Below are 19,300 nucleotides of genomic sequence, written 5' to 3'. Positions count from 1 at the left end.
GTAGCTGTGCGCTTTACAAATGCTGGCATTCCATTATTTCATGTGCCTGAGCAGGGCCGGAATGGCCATAGCGGGCACCGGGCAATCCCCCGGTGTGCTGCATGGGTGGTGGCCGGTTTTGGGCCCCTGGGGGCGGTTTTTGTTACAGGGACGTTTTTGCAGCATAACTGCAAAATCGGCCCTGTACCAAAATCGGCCGGCAAAGAGCTCGGCGGCACCTCTAACCCCCCTGAGTGGGGTGGGGGGGGCGGCTGAGCACTTTGACAGGACCGGATGTGGTTCCCAGTCCGGCCCTGTGCCTAAGTTGAATGTAGCAAGCGCATTTCTAGGAATCAATCAATTTGACCCACATCTTTCTCAACATAACACTGAATTCAAAAACTAGGATTGTGCATAAGGCACCAAGTTAATAGAGCCCAGTTAATAAGCTTTGAATATATGGCACAATGCGACCCTTATGATCATACACAGACTGTAGCAATCATTCTGAGCAAAAAATAATAGCAGAGTAACAGGAGGCAGGATCACTGACGCAGGATGAAGTGAAATGATGCTAGAACAGAGATAGGATGGGGAAACGAGCCCGGTGGGGTAAATATGAAGAGAAGAAAAAGAATTACCAACAGAAAGTAATGGCACTAGCAGCTAAATGGTGTAATCAATATTAAAGATGCAGGTGAACAAACAGCAACAGGTAAATCAAGACACAAACCTATATCATTTGTCTTAACTACCAATAATTCTTCAGTTAAAAGAGCTTTGCCTACTCCCAAAGCCAAGATGTGAAAAATGCACAAAGTAGATATTTATTAAGGACATCGCCCAAATAAAACCAGGATGGTGCGTGTGAATTTATTTTATGTGTGCCTTTGCTCCAAATAAGGCAAAATGCAGGCAATGCTTTGCCCAATGGCAATCCATTTATATTCGAAAACGGATGCACTGCTTCGGCAACTGCCCCCATATCAGTATACAATGAATCGAAAACAGATTCACTGCTAAAATCTCATTTTAGGCGCCTCAAACCCCATGCTCAAATGGCCATTCCACCTATAACTTCAATGTCCAAATGCAAACTACTATGCATCACCATTACCCTGCAGATCATGAGAATTGGTTCTCTATAGCGTATCATGCCTGCAGGGGTGCCTAATAAGCATGCAGTAAGTTCAAATGACCGTGTGAAACTCAGGCACTCATCGAATAATGTTGCATGCAGGGGTGTTGATTCCACTGGTGCAGTAGGTGCAGTGGCACCAGGGTCCAGATGCCTGAGGGGCCGTCGCAACCGTGATTATTGCGGTATTTTACAGTTCAAACAGCAGCTAGGGGGCCCATTCCCTTCCTTGAAGTACGGCCCATGACACACTGGCTACGTCATTGGCTGTATGTACTGCACCATATTTAGAAAGCAAGCCATGCTAATTGTGAAAATTGTGAGAAAAGAGTTTTCAACCGATAGAAAGTGAGATTCGCACAACTGACTGCACCGCTGTAAATCTGCGTTTTAATTGAAAATGTAAAGAGAGCAAAAATAGATGTGCTTTCATTCAATAAAAGGGTGAGGTAGGATAGTGCACAGATTAAGCAGACTTACCTCGACTGCATATCTTGTGTTTTGGATTGGCTGGATTCAGAAGGCGCAGAGGCGTGATGAGTTACGTGCTGTTGGAGCTCTACCAATGACTGGTAGTACTGCTGCTGCTGATGTTGCTGTTGTTTGAAGCGAGATAAACTGAAGAACAGTCCTAAAATAGCTTTCAGGTTTCCATTTCTTATTTCTGCAAATGAAAGATGATGCTGATTAATTTTGTTTTATTTATGAGATAGCACCCACCAAAATATTGGAGTAGAAGGAATTCTGCATAACAATTTGCAGTCATGAAAGGTCATTCATTATCCCCCTTATCAAATATGATTTGCCTTGATTTTCTTGTTAGTTAGCACCTGTGATGAGTTTTTTGTGTGTTTCTGTGCAAAAACAGATTGAAATGAATGCACAGATTTTGTGACACTGCCAATGCTGTAAGAGATGCATCGAAAAGAGGCTTTCCCGTAGATGGTGTTGACACACAAGCCTCATACACTACTATCCAAATTAATGCAATAAAATCAGAGAAAGAAAAGATAGTTAGATCGATTTATAATATTTCTGTAAACTATACCATGAATGCAAAAATATCTTGAACCCCTACATTAGTTTAAAAAAACATACATGTTAGGCATGGCATAACAGCTTTTGGTTTACCTATTGTTCACAATATATAGAATGGGCTCCTCTCTCAACCATAGACTTGTTTGCCTAAGTACCCTTCAGAAAGTGTTTTGACAATTTGACAACTACATCCTGAAATAGACTAAAGGGGAATTTCTCTCTCACATCACCAGCCTGGGAACCAAAAGCAACCCTTGCAAATGTAGTCAGACCTGAACCCATACTGCATGCAGTGAGATAGCACAGCGAATAAGCCAGACCACTCCAAGTAGGGATGGGGAAGTTCTTCCCCAAGATTTAAAAAAAAAAGCAAATATGGTGCGTTTTGCAGCACATTTCTCAGTACTGAACCTTGACCAATCACAGCATGGATGAAGATTGGGGATAGGGCTGCTTGGTTCAATGAACAAATAGCTGGATGGTGAGGAGTGGCTGGGTAAATTAATTCAAGAATGGATGACAATGAGTACAGGCTTTTAGCTAAATGGAGCAAATGATCCGAATGCATTGACCAAGGATGGGTGCTATGGTTTTCATTTTAACTTTCACATTGAAACATCACTCTTCCTAAACACTACTACCACATATCTTTATGAAACATTCATAGCCTGGATGTATTTAGCAAAGTGCACTGATTCAGGCCATCAAAGAGTTAGGTACATTATACGAGAATGAGAAAACCATGTAGTGGTTGAACTCCACAAATACCCTGCATCAATCCTGACTTTTAGTTGGCCACATTGTGTGATCCTCAGCAATTATTTTTCACACTGATTCCTTTTTTGTTCAACATCACATTAAAGCACTTTTAAATACATTAGTTCAGGTGTGTGCTGCACAGAAGTTAAACAACTATAATGATATTCCATCTATAGTAATACCCTATGTCATGTTTAGGGGAGCTGGTGGGGGCATGAATGTTTCCAAGATCACGATTATAATCTGTAACTTCTAACAATTGACACTCAATGCAATTGTATAATTTAATATGCTAACCTGAAATGCACTGCACAGATCACATTTCAAAGAAATACACTGTTTTGAATTTTGAAGAGTCTTTTTCATATATGTACTGGTCTCTCTCAGCAAGTATCAGCAGACCTTTCCCACCCTCGTAAAGGACAGTGCTCCTCGGGCCGACCCTGCAAGAGACAGGGACCACCCAAATGTAAAAAAAAAAGGTTTTGATGAACGTTATAAAACCATGTGTTTAGCATTGTTTATTTGCAAGTGCTGCCAGTAGGAGACACATCATGTTTGAGGTCATGAGCACAGAATGACGGAATAGATGCTTAGCTATCCCTAACTAGTGAATTTCAGTGATGTGTAAGTTTTAAATCAAATTTATACTGCCTCTCAACTGAAGTATTCAAGTTACATATATTGGCTTTTTTGTTGCTGCACATGCTTTTTAACTATTGACTACTGATCAATAACTAGTCTTAAAAATATATTTTGTGGATGGTTTTGGCTCTTTTATCGTATACTTTTGCCCCGTCCAAATTATCTACTAGACATGGAGCACAGCACCGTACACAGTCACCGGCGCGCTCGATGGAACTTTTGGACTATGCCCCCCTAGGTGGAAACTAACCTTTGTGTATGTACTGCGGTGCCCGAGCAACTGTTGGCCGATGACCGGTGGAGGTGTCCCTCGTACCTACAGAGGAGTTTTGCTCTGGTTCACCCCTCTGCAGTCACCTACCCAGCCGAACGTCGGACACTGTTTTTCCTCGTCTCCCTGATGAGCCTGCTACACCCTCCCCCTTCTCTTTCCCTCCATTATTCTCCGTCTACCTCCCCTATTCCTTCCCTCTCTCCCCTAATCTTCTCTCCCCTTGCCTATTATTATCCTCTTGTTTTTTGCTATGCTTTTGTACTCATATAATTCCTTTAACTACGCTCCAGTAACTGATGTAACTTTGTAACCATGTTCGGAAACAATGTTTCTTCCTCATGCAAAGCGCTCTGATACCTCCAGGTCTAGCCAGCGCTATATAAAACTCAATAAACAAATATATGTCACCTGGCTTGCTCAGTGGGGTCTGAGCACATCGTGTGCCTTTGGCACACCCTATGTTCATTCCCTAATCCACAGAGCTTTTAGTGAATGGCATGTGCATATGAGTACAGGCTCAGAGTGCAGCCTTTAGCCATGTCCTGAGCACAATCCCATGTCCCCAGACTGTCTACTGTAAGCCCTGGAATCAGGGCATGGCATTAAAAATCGTACATTGCATTAGTTGCTTAGTATTTCCCTTGATTTGTACCTTCTTTAACTGAACCTGTTTTTGTTGGGCTGCTATTGAGGCCTGTGTGTGCAGCTTTAAACTGCCGTTTTGGGATCACGAAATAAACCCTTTCCCAGCTGTTGGAAATTGGGTTATTAGTTGCGTGGTCAGCACAAGTAATAGATCCTCAATTGCCCTCAGTGGGAACCAAACACCCAATTGTAGCGCTTGACTCTCACAGGGTAGCGAGACAGAGTAGTCTAAGGGCTACTCAAGGGAGGTGGTGTGGGTTAGTAACCACCAATCACTGACCTGCAATAATAACAGTCAATAAATTATTGTCCAGTCACTAATTTTCTTTAGAAAAAGAAGTGCAATTATTATGCACACACTATTAAATACTACACCCTAATTTACAAATTCGTTCCATCCATCAATATACAATGTTGGATGGAACATACTATAGATGACATTGTAATCACTGATGATCCTCTAGAGGGGTCATCTTAATATACCAAGTGTGCTTCAACAGTCAATATGCTAATATGATATTACTTTGGCCAGAATCATTGCTTTATTTGCAATAATGATGGATGAATAAAACATAAACAATAAGCATGAAAACTCACTAAAACATGAATCCTGAATAAACTTTGTGTATGTTTTATGTACACAGCATTGAACTGCAATGACCAGAACAACCCCTAGAAGGCATCACAATAAGCAGTGCAACTATACAATCAGTCTTATGAGAAAGTAATAACATGAACAGACCATTACACATTGTTAAACTTACAGGCCTTTAAATATGATACCATCCATAAGGCCCCTAGAGAACAAACTACTCCCAGTTGTAGAGAAAAACATTCAGCTATGGGAAAGCTTGAAAATTTATTAAACACTGGTAGAGGTGATGCGTTTAGAGTCCACCCCAACAAAGGGTGAGGAGTCAGAAGATGGAAATGGGAGAAAGAGCATTGCATGTTGGACATTTTGGTGGTGGTCCCTTTGTTCCAGGGCCACAACAGGCAAGATATGGCAAAAATGCTTTTCAAATAAAAGTCCGGAAAAGTATTATGGAGAGAGTCTCCATATTGCAGTGAATATTATAGTATTGGCTGTCCCACTGAGCTGGGGAGAGCTGTTGTAATGATCTTGTTCTGTTGTTGCTTGCTAGAGGCTTCTGCCACACTTATTATATTTTTGGATGGAGGTGCCTGGTCCTAACAGAGCAACTAAGAGACTGTCCTCATTGGACGGCAGCTTGGGGAGCTCATGCCCGGCTGCCCTTGCTGGCTCCCCGTGCCAGCAGAACACACACGTGTTGCCCCAGGAGCCGGTCTGGCCGCTCCAGCGGGCAGACGTGCATTCTTCTGTTGCCACATTCCACCCCCTAGACACAGGCTCTGGGAGAGCAGACCCTGCATAGGTGCAGTGGCACTCCCCGTCCACATTGTTCTGAACAGGGACCAAGGATAGGGTCCTGGGCTCCACCCGCCTTCAGCTGAGGGAGTCTGGGGATGAGGTCCCGGACCATTTTAATATACATCTGCCTGAGGAATGCTGTCTCGGGCAAAGTAGAACAACGGGGAGGGGACCCCACGCACACCCTCTCCCCCATTATCAGATTTAGTTCTTCGGCACCATCTCCTGGGCCCTGGTCCACTCCGGGGTAAATCGATCAGCCCAGCAGCGGAGATTCATGCACTCCGAGAAGAAACAGGGTCAAAGGTTGCCAAACTTTAAAATTCTGTAACTCGAACCCTGCTCGCCAATTTGGATCATTTTACTCCTTATGACGAGCTCCATCTACCAGGGTCAGTTTCAGAAACTCTCCTCACTTCCAAAGTGGGATAGTTCTCCAAAATCTGGCCCTCCTGTCCCTACATCAGTTCTCTTTTGTGGCTTTGGTGGTGGGTCCAGAAAAGTCAGGACTTCCCCCAACTGGTTCTCAGGGGGATTAAGGGGGCAAGTCAAACTGGCCCTTGGAGAGGCACACCGGTCCTGGGGTCAGCTTGACTGAGTACTGGGTCCTGAGTGAGGAGGCAAGGGGTCCCTCTTTCTTGTTCTCCGTGGCAGTCCCGGTATCCAGCAGCAAAGCAGGTAGAAAATTTGCAGGCAAGAGAGAGATATTCCCATTATGCAGGGGTTTAAAAGGGGGAGAAGGTGGTTCCAGAAGACAGGCACCCCTAACCAATCCTGGGGTGCCACATCACCACTCCACCCATGTCCCAACCCTGCTGCACAGCCTGATGGGACAAATCAAAATGGCTTCATCAAGGAGTTACTTGTCACATCAGCCCCTGGGGTCTCAGCTCCACCCCTCGCTGACATCACAGCCAGGGACTTGCACACTGGAACCTCAAAAGGCCCCCCTCTCTGGGTAAGCTCAGGTGTCTGGGCACTCTTCTTTGTTAAATGGGCTTGGCCAGGCCTATCCCTGGTGCTGCGTAACAGCTGAGTGATTGATACAGATGATTCCACCCCACCCCTTTCCATTTCAGGAGTTGGGAGAAGTACTGCTAATTGCACCTTTTGTGTGGGGTGGCCTTTGTTCCTACTGCTGTAGAGAAATGTAATTAACTGGACACAGCAGGGTAACGAAAGGCCAGGGTAATGAAAAGGCAAGGGCTCTAATTCACAACATCAATGGTCTCTGTAGGGCCAAGGGGATGTGAAACTACATTCTAAGGCAGTCCCCTCCTATGTGTATAATGGAGTGTCGTTGTAGTTAAAACAGGAAAGCACACTGACTTTCCCTTATAGTGTACACTACCCTCAAGAGGCCTACCCAGGTGAATATCAACCCCCTTAAGAGTCCCTATTGTACCTGTGCTCTTTAACGGGCTGTGCACTAAAGAAGTTTCCCACGTGCAGCCACACGTGTGTGCACACGTGTAACCAGCCAGGTACCCCTTACCAATGCTACATCGCAACAGCTTTATTCCTAAAGGTGTACACTGGTGGTAAACACATGTAATCTGTTTACCATGCAATTACTGTTGGTGAGACACCGGTAGTGAGGCTCTCCCACAGTAAGAAGCCCAAAAACTGGGTAATGACATAAGCAAAAAATCTGAGCGTATTGCTGGGGCAGAACCCAGTGCAACAACAGCCCTAAACATTCCATTTTAATATTTATATGTTAACCCTAAGGTAGGCCCTATATACTCATATAGCAGGAAGCATGGTATTTAAAAAGTAGAACATATATTTAATGTTTTATATGTCCTAGCAGTCAATAACACACCCAAAGTAATTTTTCACTGAAGCAAGGCTGGCTCTCTCATATAAAACACTGGTGTACATTAAACAAACTTATAAGTGTTAATTTCAGCTTGGAAGCAGCTAGAGAAATGATTCAAGGACTCATTTTATTAGTATTTTAAAATCAAACTTAATGGTAAAGTTGGATTTTTTATTACGTTTATGAAAATGACACTTTTAGTAAGTTGTCATTTTCCTGTCTAAGACAAATGTACCTTTCTGCCAATGTCTAATGTCACCTGACTGTGAAATGGCTTCCTTGGGATGAGATGTGAATTGCTCCTAGACAGTGGGCAAAGGATTTGGTGTGGCGAAGTGCCTTCCTCCTTGCGCAGGTTGGCTTGGGGCAGTGCCCAGATCCTTCCTGCGCTTCAAATGGTGCATACCCTGTCACCGGCAGCTGCAGCTCACACTTTGCCTTGTCTCCCTTTGTGTTCCTAGGTAGCATGGCTCCAAACCCAATAGGAGGTGCCCCAAAACTGGTTTGGAGTGACCACAATGGAGGCTTTGTCAATGTCCCTAGCCACACCTCTGGATTGGCACAGGGAGCTCTGGCCAGGGAAAGAAGGATTCTGTCATTTTAGTTTTAGGAAAGTTTTACTATGAGATAGTTTACAGTAAAAGACACTGAAAGTGATGTAAAAGTGGGTAGGGTCACCCCAGGAACTGTTATCCCAGAGTCACCTTCACCCATAGGCTGGGGCTGGCAATTAATGTTGCAAACCCTGTATCCTCCTCACAACACTCCTGCCTTTGTGAAGAATCAGAAAAAGGACTGTACTGTCTGAAGAACCTCATGAAAGACTGGACTTTCATGCCTTGAACCCATGACCCCAGAAGTGACTGCAAGGGTCAGTTTGCTGACAACAAGCTTTCAGAGGGCTTTCCTGTAAATGCCCAGCTTTGTTAATTGGAGAGGGGGGTACAACATACTCGATTTTATATTTGTTAATGGTGTTTTGCTCACAGATCTAGAACAAATCTAAATGGAATAAAAGCACATTTAGAATGCTCAAAGAGGACATTGCTATATGTGCATTTCAGACATTTGTGTAAATCTACTGAGACATTTCTAGAACTATGCAATTAAAGTAATTGTTTTCTTAGCATTGTTTATATCTTTAACCAGGTGGAAAAGTTCCATAGATCTGAAAGCATATTTGTTGGCTCTAACATCACAGGTTTTTGTGAATTCTGATTGGTGGCTTACTCTTTAAATTCACACACCTGAGTGAACTGTTGCATACTTGAGAAGTTACTCTGATACACTTTGTAAGAAATTGGTGTATTAGTTGAGGAGCTGGAAGCCTACCTCAAATAATGATTACAATTGTCAGGGTGAACCAAAAAGCATTAATTGCCAACTGCTGACATCTGGTTGCATTTGACCAGGACAAGGGTAAGATTTAGGGCAAATCGGTATTGAGCACAGGTTGGGTAAAGGAACCAGGTTCATCCCAGTGAAAAGTTTTACTTTCAAACTTAGTCTCTGGGATGGATACCTTTAACCCCTTCTCCTGGTGGAGGTTTCTACCTTCTGACTTAGTCACTTTTTAAATCTTAGATACTTTTGGTGGGCAAGGCTGCAGACTGTTGCGGGTGAGAACTCCCCAAGGCCTGCACCTTCTTTGTGAAGTCCCACTGGATCAGATTTACTGCTGTAGAGAGAAACATAGTAGAAACAACCTAAATCTTTGGTCCAGAGGTAATGCACTTCCCTAAAAGTCATTGGTAAATATTTTAAAAAAATTTTTAACCAAGAGCTTTGTAGATAAATGTAGCACCAATGACAGTGGGGAAAAAAAATAACGGAAAGAAGGAATACCAGGTGTGCTGGTTTTCAAATATGTAGGAGCACATTCAACTGGTGCAATATTGCAATTGGCCGAGTTATCGATAGGAAGTTTATTTCTTCAATTAAATGGAGACATAGGAACATTAAGGGGTCGATTTTGATTCGGGAAAAAACGCTAAGAATAGCCGTTCGGAGCGTTTTCCCGTACAAATCGCACCCTGCAACGTCCCCCGTACATACGATAAAGTACGATTCGTACCAGGAGCTGTACTCCGTACAAATCGTACAGAGACCATACGAATCAAATCCCTATACGATTCTCCCTCGGAACCCACTGTACGCAACATCCATATGGTTCGCGCCTGGTTTTTCCGACCCAGCAAGTACGTTTCGTGTCAGGTACGCACCGTACGACCCTTTTTCTATGGGAGCTGAAAACAGCGTTAAAAGCAGAGTCCACCTTGAAACAGGTATGGAGCACCACCCCCCCCGGGTGTGGTGCGTACCCCCCATGATCAAAGGGGTACGGTGCGTACCCCTGCGCTCATGGGGGGTACGCACCACACACCGCGGTCATGGGGTGTACGGACCGTACCCCTGCGATCCCAGGGTGTATGCACCGTACACCCTGCGAACATGGGGTACCGTCCGTACACCCCATGATCGCAGGGGTATGCACCGTACCCCGCGATCATGGGGTGTACGGACCGTATAGTGTTTATGTGATTGTGTTCTTTTCCGTACGAATCGTCCTAACCAGACATGGACCGTACAAATCACGTCCTCATACCCCGTTCCGGATCGTACTCGTCGGGTCGTACGACACGTTTACCATTCATACGGAGAGTGCTCCGGATACGAATCGTACGGACGTTTTTTTTCCAGGATCGGAATCGACCCCTAAGAGTCCTCCAAAACAAAAGGAATATGGATATCCGCCTTGTGATATTAAATGTGTTTATGTTTTATATTTATATTAAACCAGGTTACAGAGCAGAAAATAATAATTTTATACCCACATCAATATATTAAAAAGACCTCATAGCTAATAAATACATTTCTGTATGTAGGTTTGTTGGAAAGTTAGCTATTAGTAGTGGTAAATGTCTATCTACCACTGACAGTAAGGCCACCAACACAGTCTAGGTCTCATAAAATTATGCCCATGCTCAACCTTTGGTAGCTTGGCTGCGACCAGGCAAGCTTAACTTCAGAGACAGGTATGTAAAGCATTGAAAAATACCAATTCATTAAATAACTAGGACACAACAGAATACAAATCCAACACCAATTTATAAACATTAGAAATACTGTTGTCTTTAAAATGACAGCAAAGTGAAAACAATCCAATGCAGTGAACCGGAGATAAGAGTTTTCAAAGATTAACCACTGAATAGCACATACAAACCAATAGCACTAGACCGGGACAAGATAGATATATTTATTTGCACAATTAGTTAAAATCATTGCAATTCATACAAAAAGGACATAAAAAGCACTTTCCGCACTTTCCGCTCTCGATTTAAAATAGGTTGTTTTTTTAAAAAGGAAAAAGGAGGAAGTTCATAGCTAACACAGCGGAGGTTCATGGATGATATCTGCCGGTAAAATTGAGTTAATCTTGATCATGAATTTTACAAATCGGGTGGCCATCTGAGCTGAGTCCCACTTCATACACTCCTCTAAGGCTTCTTGGCATGTCCGCACATTGAGAATTCACTAGATGGGGCACAACCCAAAAGTTTGAAAGGGGAGTAAGATCCTCCAGATGCACAAAACGTGTATTACATTTTCTTCCCCGTTGTTGCAAAAACGACACTGAGAGGGCATATCTGCATTGTACCTCCGTCCATAACTATACGCCATAAGGGGGATTAGGCTAAAGCATAGTCTCATTAACTGGTGTTTCACCAATGGCTTCATGGAGGATGACAGATAATATGGTAGGGTTTTAAGATCATAAAGTTTTGATGCCAAGCTGCCATGGGATAGATTTTTCAGGGCTGATGCATCGTGTTCCACTGAGAGGATCTTTGCTTGTTTGGTCGAAACATTAACAGCCACCCTATGGGCAGCCAGCTTGCCCATAGATCATGAGCTTCTAGTGCGTCCAAGCAGAATATTAAAAATGTTTTCCAGGAAGTGCTGGGGTTGTTTAACAGTAACCAGATACAACTCTTTAGTGTGGAGTCATGAGCCATTTAGTTTTTTTGCTTTCATGATCCAATGTTGGCAAAACAGGCGGAACTCTATACAGATTTGGGCATGATAGGTCGAGTTGGGTAGGTGAAACACTCTGCGAAAACAGGCTGATTGCACTCTATCCAACCAGGTGAAAATGTTATCTTTAAAAGAAGTGGCGCCAAAGGCTATAGAGGATAGTAATTTGGCATCTATCACTCTTATTAACGGGGTGAAGTCTGGAGAATGGAGAGCTTTCTTGGTTCTTAAGAAGGCCCCCTCCAGGCTGCGAGCCAAACCTTGCATTGCAGCGATTTGCGGACCCGGGCTCCCTCTGTGGTCTATCCGGATTCCAAGATATTTATACGTGGCAACTACCTCTATAGGTTTCCCAGCGATTTGCCAGGGGCGCTGTCTTGCTTGACATCTTGAGACTATCATCGCCTTGGTTTTAGAGATATTAATCTTCAGAGGAGCCAGGGAATCAAAAATTCATTGAAGACCCACCTGAGTTTGATGAAGGAGAATCGTGTCATCTGTGTATTGCATTGATTGGATTTTAACAGATGCGATTCTTGGTGAAAAGCTTGAGGGGGTGCCAGCCACTCAGGTAAATCTACGAGGTACAAATTAAAGAGTAGAGGAGCCAAAATGCATCCCTGCTTTAGGCCTCTGTTTGTCATGATTTTATTGGTGGTAGACCAACCAGCGGAATCTTTTATTTTGACCCCGGTATCAGAATAAAGAGCAATGAGGGCATTCAATAGGGTCTGTGGGATGCCACATTTGAACAATTTCTCCCAAAACCTGGGACGGACGACGGACGACGTTGTCGAATGCCTTTTGGAAGTCAGTAAATCCCAAGAACAGCGATTTTCTCTTTGCTGCAAGAGTAACATCAATCATGTGGGCGAAGCAGACCAGATTGTCCTCGATGTGGCAGCCCTTTTGGAAGTCGGTTTGCGTAAAAGGTAAAAGGTATTGGTTTTCGGTCTTCCACCCAACTGGCCAATTCTTGTAATAAGATGCTTGCATAGGCCTTCCCGTCAACTTCAAGGAGGGTAATCATCCAATAGTTATCAGGATCAATCAATCAATCAGTGACACTTATAAAGCGCGCTACATACCCGTAGGGTCTCAAGGCGCTGGGGGGGGGGGGGGGGGGGAGGGGGGGTGCCGCTACTGCTCGAACAGCCAGGTCTTCAGCTTCTTCCTGAAGGAGAGGTGATCTTGGGTCAGGCGCAGGTCGGTCGGGAGGGAGTTCCAGGTCTTGGCGGCCAGGTAGGAGAAGGACCTTCCTCCTGTAGTCGCTCTTCGGATGCGGGGGACGGCGGCGAGGGCGTGGTTGGCTGATCGGAGGTGGCGTTTGGGAGCGTAGAAGTTGACTCGGCTGTTGAGGTAGCTCGGGCCTTGGTCGTGTAGGGCTTTGTGTGCGTGGGTGAGGAGGCGGAAGGTGATTCTCTTGTTGACGGGGAGCCAGTGAAGGTCTCTCAGATGTCCGGAGATGTGGCTGGTTCGTGGGATGTCGAGGATGAGTCTGGCTGAGGCGTTCTGGATCCGCTGGAGTCTCTTCTGGAGCTTGGCGGTGGTACCGGCGTAGAGGGCGTTGCCGTAGTCCAGTCGGCTGGTGACGAGGGCCTGGGTGACGGTCTTCCTGGTCTCGGTGGGGATCCACCAGAAGATCTTCCGCAGCATGCGTAGGATGTTGAAGCACGCCGAGGAGACGTTGTTGACTTGCCTGGTCATGGAGAGGGAGGAGTCCAGGATGAAGCCCAGGTTGCGTGCATGGTCTGTCGGTTTGGGTGCGGTGCCCAGGGCGGGAGGCCACCAGGAGTCGTCCCAGGCGGAGGGTGAGGAGCCCAGGATGAGGACCTCCGTCTTGTCCGAGTTCAGTTTCAGGCGGCTGGTCGTCATCCACTCGGCTACCTCTTTCATCCCTTCGTGCAGGTTGGCTCTGGCGGCGGCGGGGTCGTTGGTCAGGGAGAGGATCAGCTGGGTGTCGTCGGCGTAGGAGATTATGCTGAGGTTGTGTTTGCGTACGATGGCTGCGAGGGGGCTCATGTAGACGTTGAAGAGGGTGGGGCTCAGAGATGATCCTTGGGGGACGCCGCAGATGACTTCGGAGGCCTCTGACTTGTACGGTGGTAGGCGGACCCTCTGTGTTCTTCCGTCGAGGAAGGAGATGATCCATTCCAGCGCCTTGTCCTGGATTCCGATGTTGCTGAGGCGCCGTACTAGGGTGCGGTGGCAGACCGTGTCGAATGCCGCGGAGAGGTCTAGGAGGATGAGGGCCGCTGTTTCTCCATTGTCCATCAGGGCTCGGATGTCATCGGTGGCGGCGATGAGGGCGGTCTCGGTGCTGTGATTGGCTCGGAAGCCTGACTGTGAGGGGTCGAGGGATCCGTTCGTCTCGAGGAAGGCGGCCATCTGCTTGTTGACGGTCTTCTCGATGACTTTGGCTGGAAACGGGAGGAGCGATATGGGGCGGTAATTCTTGAGGTCGGTGGGGTCCGCTGTTGGTTTCTTGAGTAGAGCGCTGAGTTCGGCGTGTTTCCAGCTCTCAGGGAAGATGGTGGTGTCGAAGGATGTGTTGATGATGTCTCGCAGGTGGGGTGCGATGACAGCGTCGGCCTTGTTGAAGATGTGGTGAGGGCAGGGGTCGGTCGGTGATCCGGAGTGGATGGAGTTCATCGTGCGGATGGTGTCTTCGGTGCTGATCGGGGTCCAGGCGTGGAGGGTGGTGGTGGGGGTGGTTGTTCGGTCATGGTGTGCGTTGGTTGGTTGTTGAAGCTGTTGTGTATGTCCGCGATCTTGTTGTGGAAGTATGAAGCGAGGGAGTTGCAGAGGTCTTGCGATGGGGTGATGTCGTTGTTTCCTGCGCTGGGGTTGGAAAGCTCTTTCACGATGTTGAAGAGTTCCTTGCAGTTGTGTGCGTTGTTGTCCAACCGGTCCTTGAATGCTGTTTTCTTGGCGGCGCGGATCAGCTGGTGGTGTTTCCGGGTGGCAAGTTTGAAGGAGGTCCTGTTGTCCGGTGTCGGTTCCCTTCTCCAGACTTTCTCGAGGGCTCGGCAGTTCTTCTTGGAGCTCTTGAGTTCGTCGGTGAACCAAGGGGCCTTCTTGCTGCCGGGTCTGCTAGGCGGGGTCCTCAGTGGGGCGAGTTCGTCCGCGCAATTGCTGATCCACTTTGTGAGGTTGTCGGCGGCCTGGCTGGGGTTCGCTGAGCTGGCAGGAGGGTGCTGGCTCAGGGAGGTGGCGAGCTGGTCTGCTGTGATCTTGTTCCAGCTTCTGCGGGCGGCCTGTTGCTGGTGTTGGTGGGTCGTCGTTCTCTTGAAGGTGAAGTGGACGCAGCTGTGGTCCGTCCATTGAAGCTCTGTGGCGTGGCTGAAGTCGATGTCTGTGCTGGAAGAGAAGACTGCGTCGAGTGTGTGTCCGGCGAGGTGGGTGGGGGTGGACACCAGTTGCTTCAGTCCCAGGTTGGCGAGGTTGTCGAGCAGGGTGCTGGTGTTGCGGTCGTTGTTGTTCTCCAGATGGTAGTTGAGGTCTCCCAGGAGGATGTAGTCAGCGGAGGGGAGGGCATGCGGGCTGATGAAGTCGGCGATGTCCTCGTTGAATTGTGTGCGTGGTCCCGGGGGTCGGTAGATCAGGGTGCCTCTGAGGGTGGTGTTCGGGTTGGTGTGGATCTGGAAATGCAGGTGTTCGGCGCTGGTCAGGGTGTTGTCGGTGCTGGTCGTGAGACGGATGGTGTTCCTGTGGATGATGGCGATGCCTCCTGCCATCTGGTTGGCGTTTCGGTCCCTCCGGACGATCTTGTAGCCCTCTGGGATAGCGATGGCGATGTCGGGAGCTGAAGAGGCGTTCATCCAGGTCTCCGTGAGACTGCTGACCTTTGTTGTAGTTTGGGACGAGGAGAGAACCTCGCCAAGAATCAGGAATGGGTCCGGCTTATTCTGCATCCCTCAAATAGGGGGCCTAGAACGCTGCCCACTTGTGAGTAGAAGCTTTATATATCTTTGTTGTTACCCCTTTAGGGCCCAGGGCCCCTCCTGGACGCATTCGTTCTATGATAAGTGCAACTTGTTTAGGCGCAATCTTGATAGTGGGTGACGTTCCAGTATGGAGATTGGGGGGAGTAGAGCTGTGATAATTAGGCCAGTTGTATCTGTCGGGCTCAACGTAAAGAACTTCAATATGAGCCTCCCAATCAGAGGGGGAGATATTTGTTGCAATGGATGGTTGGTCCAATCTAGCCGTCTTCTTTACCCAGCTCCAAAATCTCTTTTGATCCTTTGATTTTATAATATTATGGGCAAATGTCCAGTGCTGTTCTTCTTTTATCTTCTTATACTTGAACCTTGTCTTCCTCTATACGAGTAGTCAATAGCTTCTCTCTTAAGGATTTGTGATCTATGTTGGTGTATGTGCATTTACGCAACAAATTGTTTAATTTGTGTTTAATACTCAATATAGCTTGCTTGTGCTCACTGAGGTGGGGTATAGTTGGGGGGGGAATTATTTGAACTTTTACGTCTCTTTATAGACAGATTTTTTTAAGGTCCTCCACTACCTGTTCCCACAGTAGTGTCGTCAGCTGGCCGCTAAACTCATGGTTCAAGTTTTCCAAAAAGTTAACCACCTTCTCTTCAATTGCTTCTTGTTGGTCCAGGGTCCACCGTAGTTTTCTAATAGGCTCCAATATTGATTCTTTCCCAATCAAGTAATTTTTTTGGCGGGAGCTCTGCTTGGATAGAACTGTGTACGTTAGGACGGCATGATCAATTTTCAATGAAGGGGTTACCACAAATTCCGGGACGAATTGGAAGTGGGCGACCGAAATCCATATGTAATCCAGGGTAGCCATTCTGAAGGGGGAAACATGGGTATAAGTGACGGGCAAGTCCGAATCCAGTCTACCGTTTAAAATGCGGAGCCCTAGTTGGTTTAAGCACACAGCCACCTTTGTCCCTTGATTATCCTTCCATTGGTACTGGCACCTTATATCCGGGATAGCCCACATTTGGTTTTCCATTTAGAATAGGAGGGAAGGGTCCAGGCCTATCTCCATTAGGTTAGCATTAAAGTCTCCCATTACTAGCCACATATCGTTTAAGAAGTGTACGAGAAGATCTCTCATGATAGGGAGAATTTTAGTCAAGGTAAAATCTCGCTTGATTTTAGAGGGATGTAGATAGACACAGCCAAGGATAATAGTTTGTTGTTTAAAATTGTTTTTCCCAGCGGTTGTGACTGGATATTGATAAAAATATAATCGCCTTGCCCTTCGCAGATTGGGGAAATCTTTAGGGTCAAGTTGTTCTTCAGAGCGATTAATACGCCCCCTGACGCATGACCGCCTACTTGAGATGCTATTGCACAGGATTCATAAACAGTGTAGTCCTCCGAGGTGACAGGTTGCAAGGACCAGGGTTCTTGCAGGGCAATAATGTCATAGTTTTTCAAAAGAGAGGTCATTCATTTTCCAGCTTTTCCTTTGTTAGACCTCAGATGTTCCAGAAACAGATTCTAGCTGTCATGCCCCGAGGTCCCTCTCGAGCTGTAGCTCTAATTGCATGGGCACTATAAAAGGCGCATTACACCAACTGAACGCCGCTTTGCGTTCTAGCGTCTAGCCCGTACTTCCGAGGGTTCTGTCCCTGTTCGATTTGCCTGGCTTCCGGTTTCCGTGGATGTTTGTTTCCTGCCTCCTCCGTGAGGGTGTTTCGTTCGGCTGTTATTCTGGGGCCGTACTGTTAGATTACGCTTTCATACTGACATTCTTCACTTTAGTGTCAGCGTAATCTATGTCTTTCTAGTAAAGACCTCACTGACACGGTCAAGTTCGTTCCGTGTTTGTTTTCTCTTCCTATCCCCCATTTCCAGTGCTCCGCCCGGCGGCCGGGTCCTTCCCCGCCATCCGGCTGGGCACAGCTAGTCCATTCTCCCTTTCTCCAGGTGCTCCGCCCGGCGGCCGGGTCTTTCCCCGCCATCCGGCCGGGCACAGACAGTCCATTCTCCCCTTTTCCTGGTGCTCCACCCGGCGGCCGGGTTTTTCCCCGGGTGTGAATTACCCTACTTTCTTTCCCTTTGGCATTTGTATACTTTAATTTGGGGTACTTGCGTGGACCAGAGTGTGGTGTGTTTTCGAGGCTCAGCTACAAAGAATCACGGTAACAGCGCTTTGCGCTGCCTTTCTTACATTATGTTGGGGGGTTACAGGAGTGGATGACTAGTTGTGCATATCATATGGCAGATGACCTTGTACATACACCAAGATAGAGGCTCGCACACACGTATCCAGCCTTGAAGAACAATGGGATGTTCTTCCAGTTTTCTCCAGAGAATAGCAGAGTGAGATTTACATATCATTTACTTTCACATGCTAGTGTAGAGTGGGATAGAGTTCTTATTGTCTTTTGTTTTGTTGTGTACAGAATATGAACACCTTATTCTACCCACCAGCAATGTCCCAAGGTCCAGACGATTAGTTGTGGTATGTGATGTTTGTATGTATACTTATACATGGTGTTATTATCAAGTATATGATAGTAATATATTCCTTCCCTTACAGCCTGCCTTTTCACCAAGTGTACACTCCGAAGTCTACTGCCAAGACCTGTTGTTTTCCCCAACCTTTCCTTGTTTTGTTTCCCTGTTTTCCCCTGGCGAGCCATTCCATACTGTAGAGTCTGATAGAGTCGAAAGGCCGTAGGGGAAGGCTGATGATTATTCTCCGGATTCCTGACGCTCCTGCAGAACCAGCCTGCAAATCATTACACTAAGGTGGTGAACAGTATCTTCACTGGTTTCATATCCACTTGAGGTATTATGTGCTTCACCCTAAGGCCTGGGAGAGCCAAGACCAGGACTGAGAGTTTTGTCGTTTTAGCGCACATTGGCGGGAGCTTCCTGCTCTGGATCATGTTATTTGCACTGGGTTCTTTTTCTAGGGCACTGTTTGGGTCCCCGCTAGGGAGCCACACAGAACTGAAGTAGGCAGCTGTCTGGTTATATCACTGTTAGACAAGGTTGGAATGTTGAAATCCTTTAAGGCATTTGGGATTCTATACTTTAAAAAAGCAGGGTACTTAGCTTTGGTCACAAGACTAGTCTGAATGCCCCAGTCGTCTAAACGATCTTTATTCATCAGTAGGGCTGTGGCCATATCTTTACTGTAGAGAGTTACTACTTTGGTCTCATTTATTTGGCCCTGTTCTGGGGCGATAAAAGCAACACTTTAAATGACTGTTGTTTTTATATTTTCTAGTTCTGGAAGATACGAAAACAGGTTTAGGAGGTTTCCTCTATTGAGGATATCCCATTTCCCTTTGGATAGATACTCTGGGTACAGCTTTAATTTTTTACCTTCTCATGGTGATTGGATCGTTTCAGCATCATTCAATACAGATTTGTTCTTCTGATGTCATCTTTAGGCATCTCGATCTTAAGAGGTTGATGTAGGCATTCTGGTTTATTCACATTAGAGCAGTGCGGACTGACCTCATAAGGTACTAATTTCTCTTTTATGCTCCTGCCTCTGGTCCACTAATTCGAGGGAGTTCAATGCCTTCTCGTTTCGTTTCTTTTCGGGCCATCTATAAGATTAACTTGTATGGC

The 19,300-nt window shown here is 46.3% G+C and overlaps 1 protein-coding gene across 2 annotated transcripts in view; it reads right to left on the bottom strand.

Annotated features, from left to right (window-relative positions):
- NAV3 (neuron navigator 3) overlaps nucleotides 1-19,300 on the bottom strand; it is a 1,035,010-nt gene that overhangs the window by 739,220 nt on the left and 276,490 nt on the right. For both annotated transcript variants that reach the window (XM_086919576.1, XM_086919578.1), the window contains exon 5: nucleotides 1,598-1,781. In XM_086919576.1, the coding sequence (XP_086775702.1) occupies nucleotides 1,598-1,781 (184 nt within the window). The remainder of the gene's footprint in view (nucleotides 1-1,597; nucleotides 1,782-19,300) is intronic.

Source organism: Lissotriton vulgaris, chromosome 1_1 (genome assembly GCF_964263255.1).
Source record: "Lissotriton vulgaris chromosome 1_1, aLisVul1.2, whole genome shotgun sequence".
Classification (NCBI taxonomy): domain Eukaryota; kingdom Metazoa; phylum Chordata; class Amphibia; order Caudata; family Salamandridae; genus Lissotriton; species Lissotriton vulgaris.
This window is presented reverse-complemented; position numbering and strand designations above follow the sequence as displayed.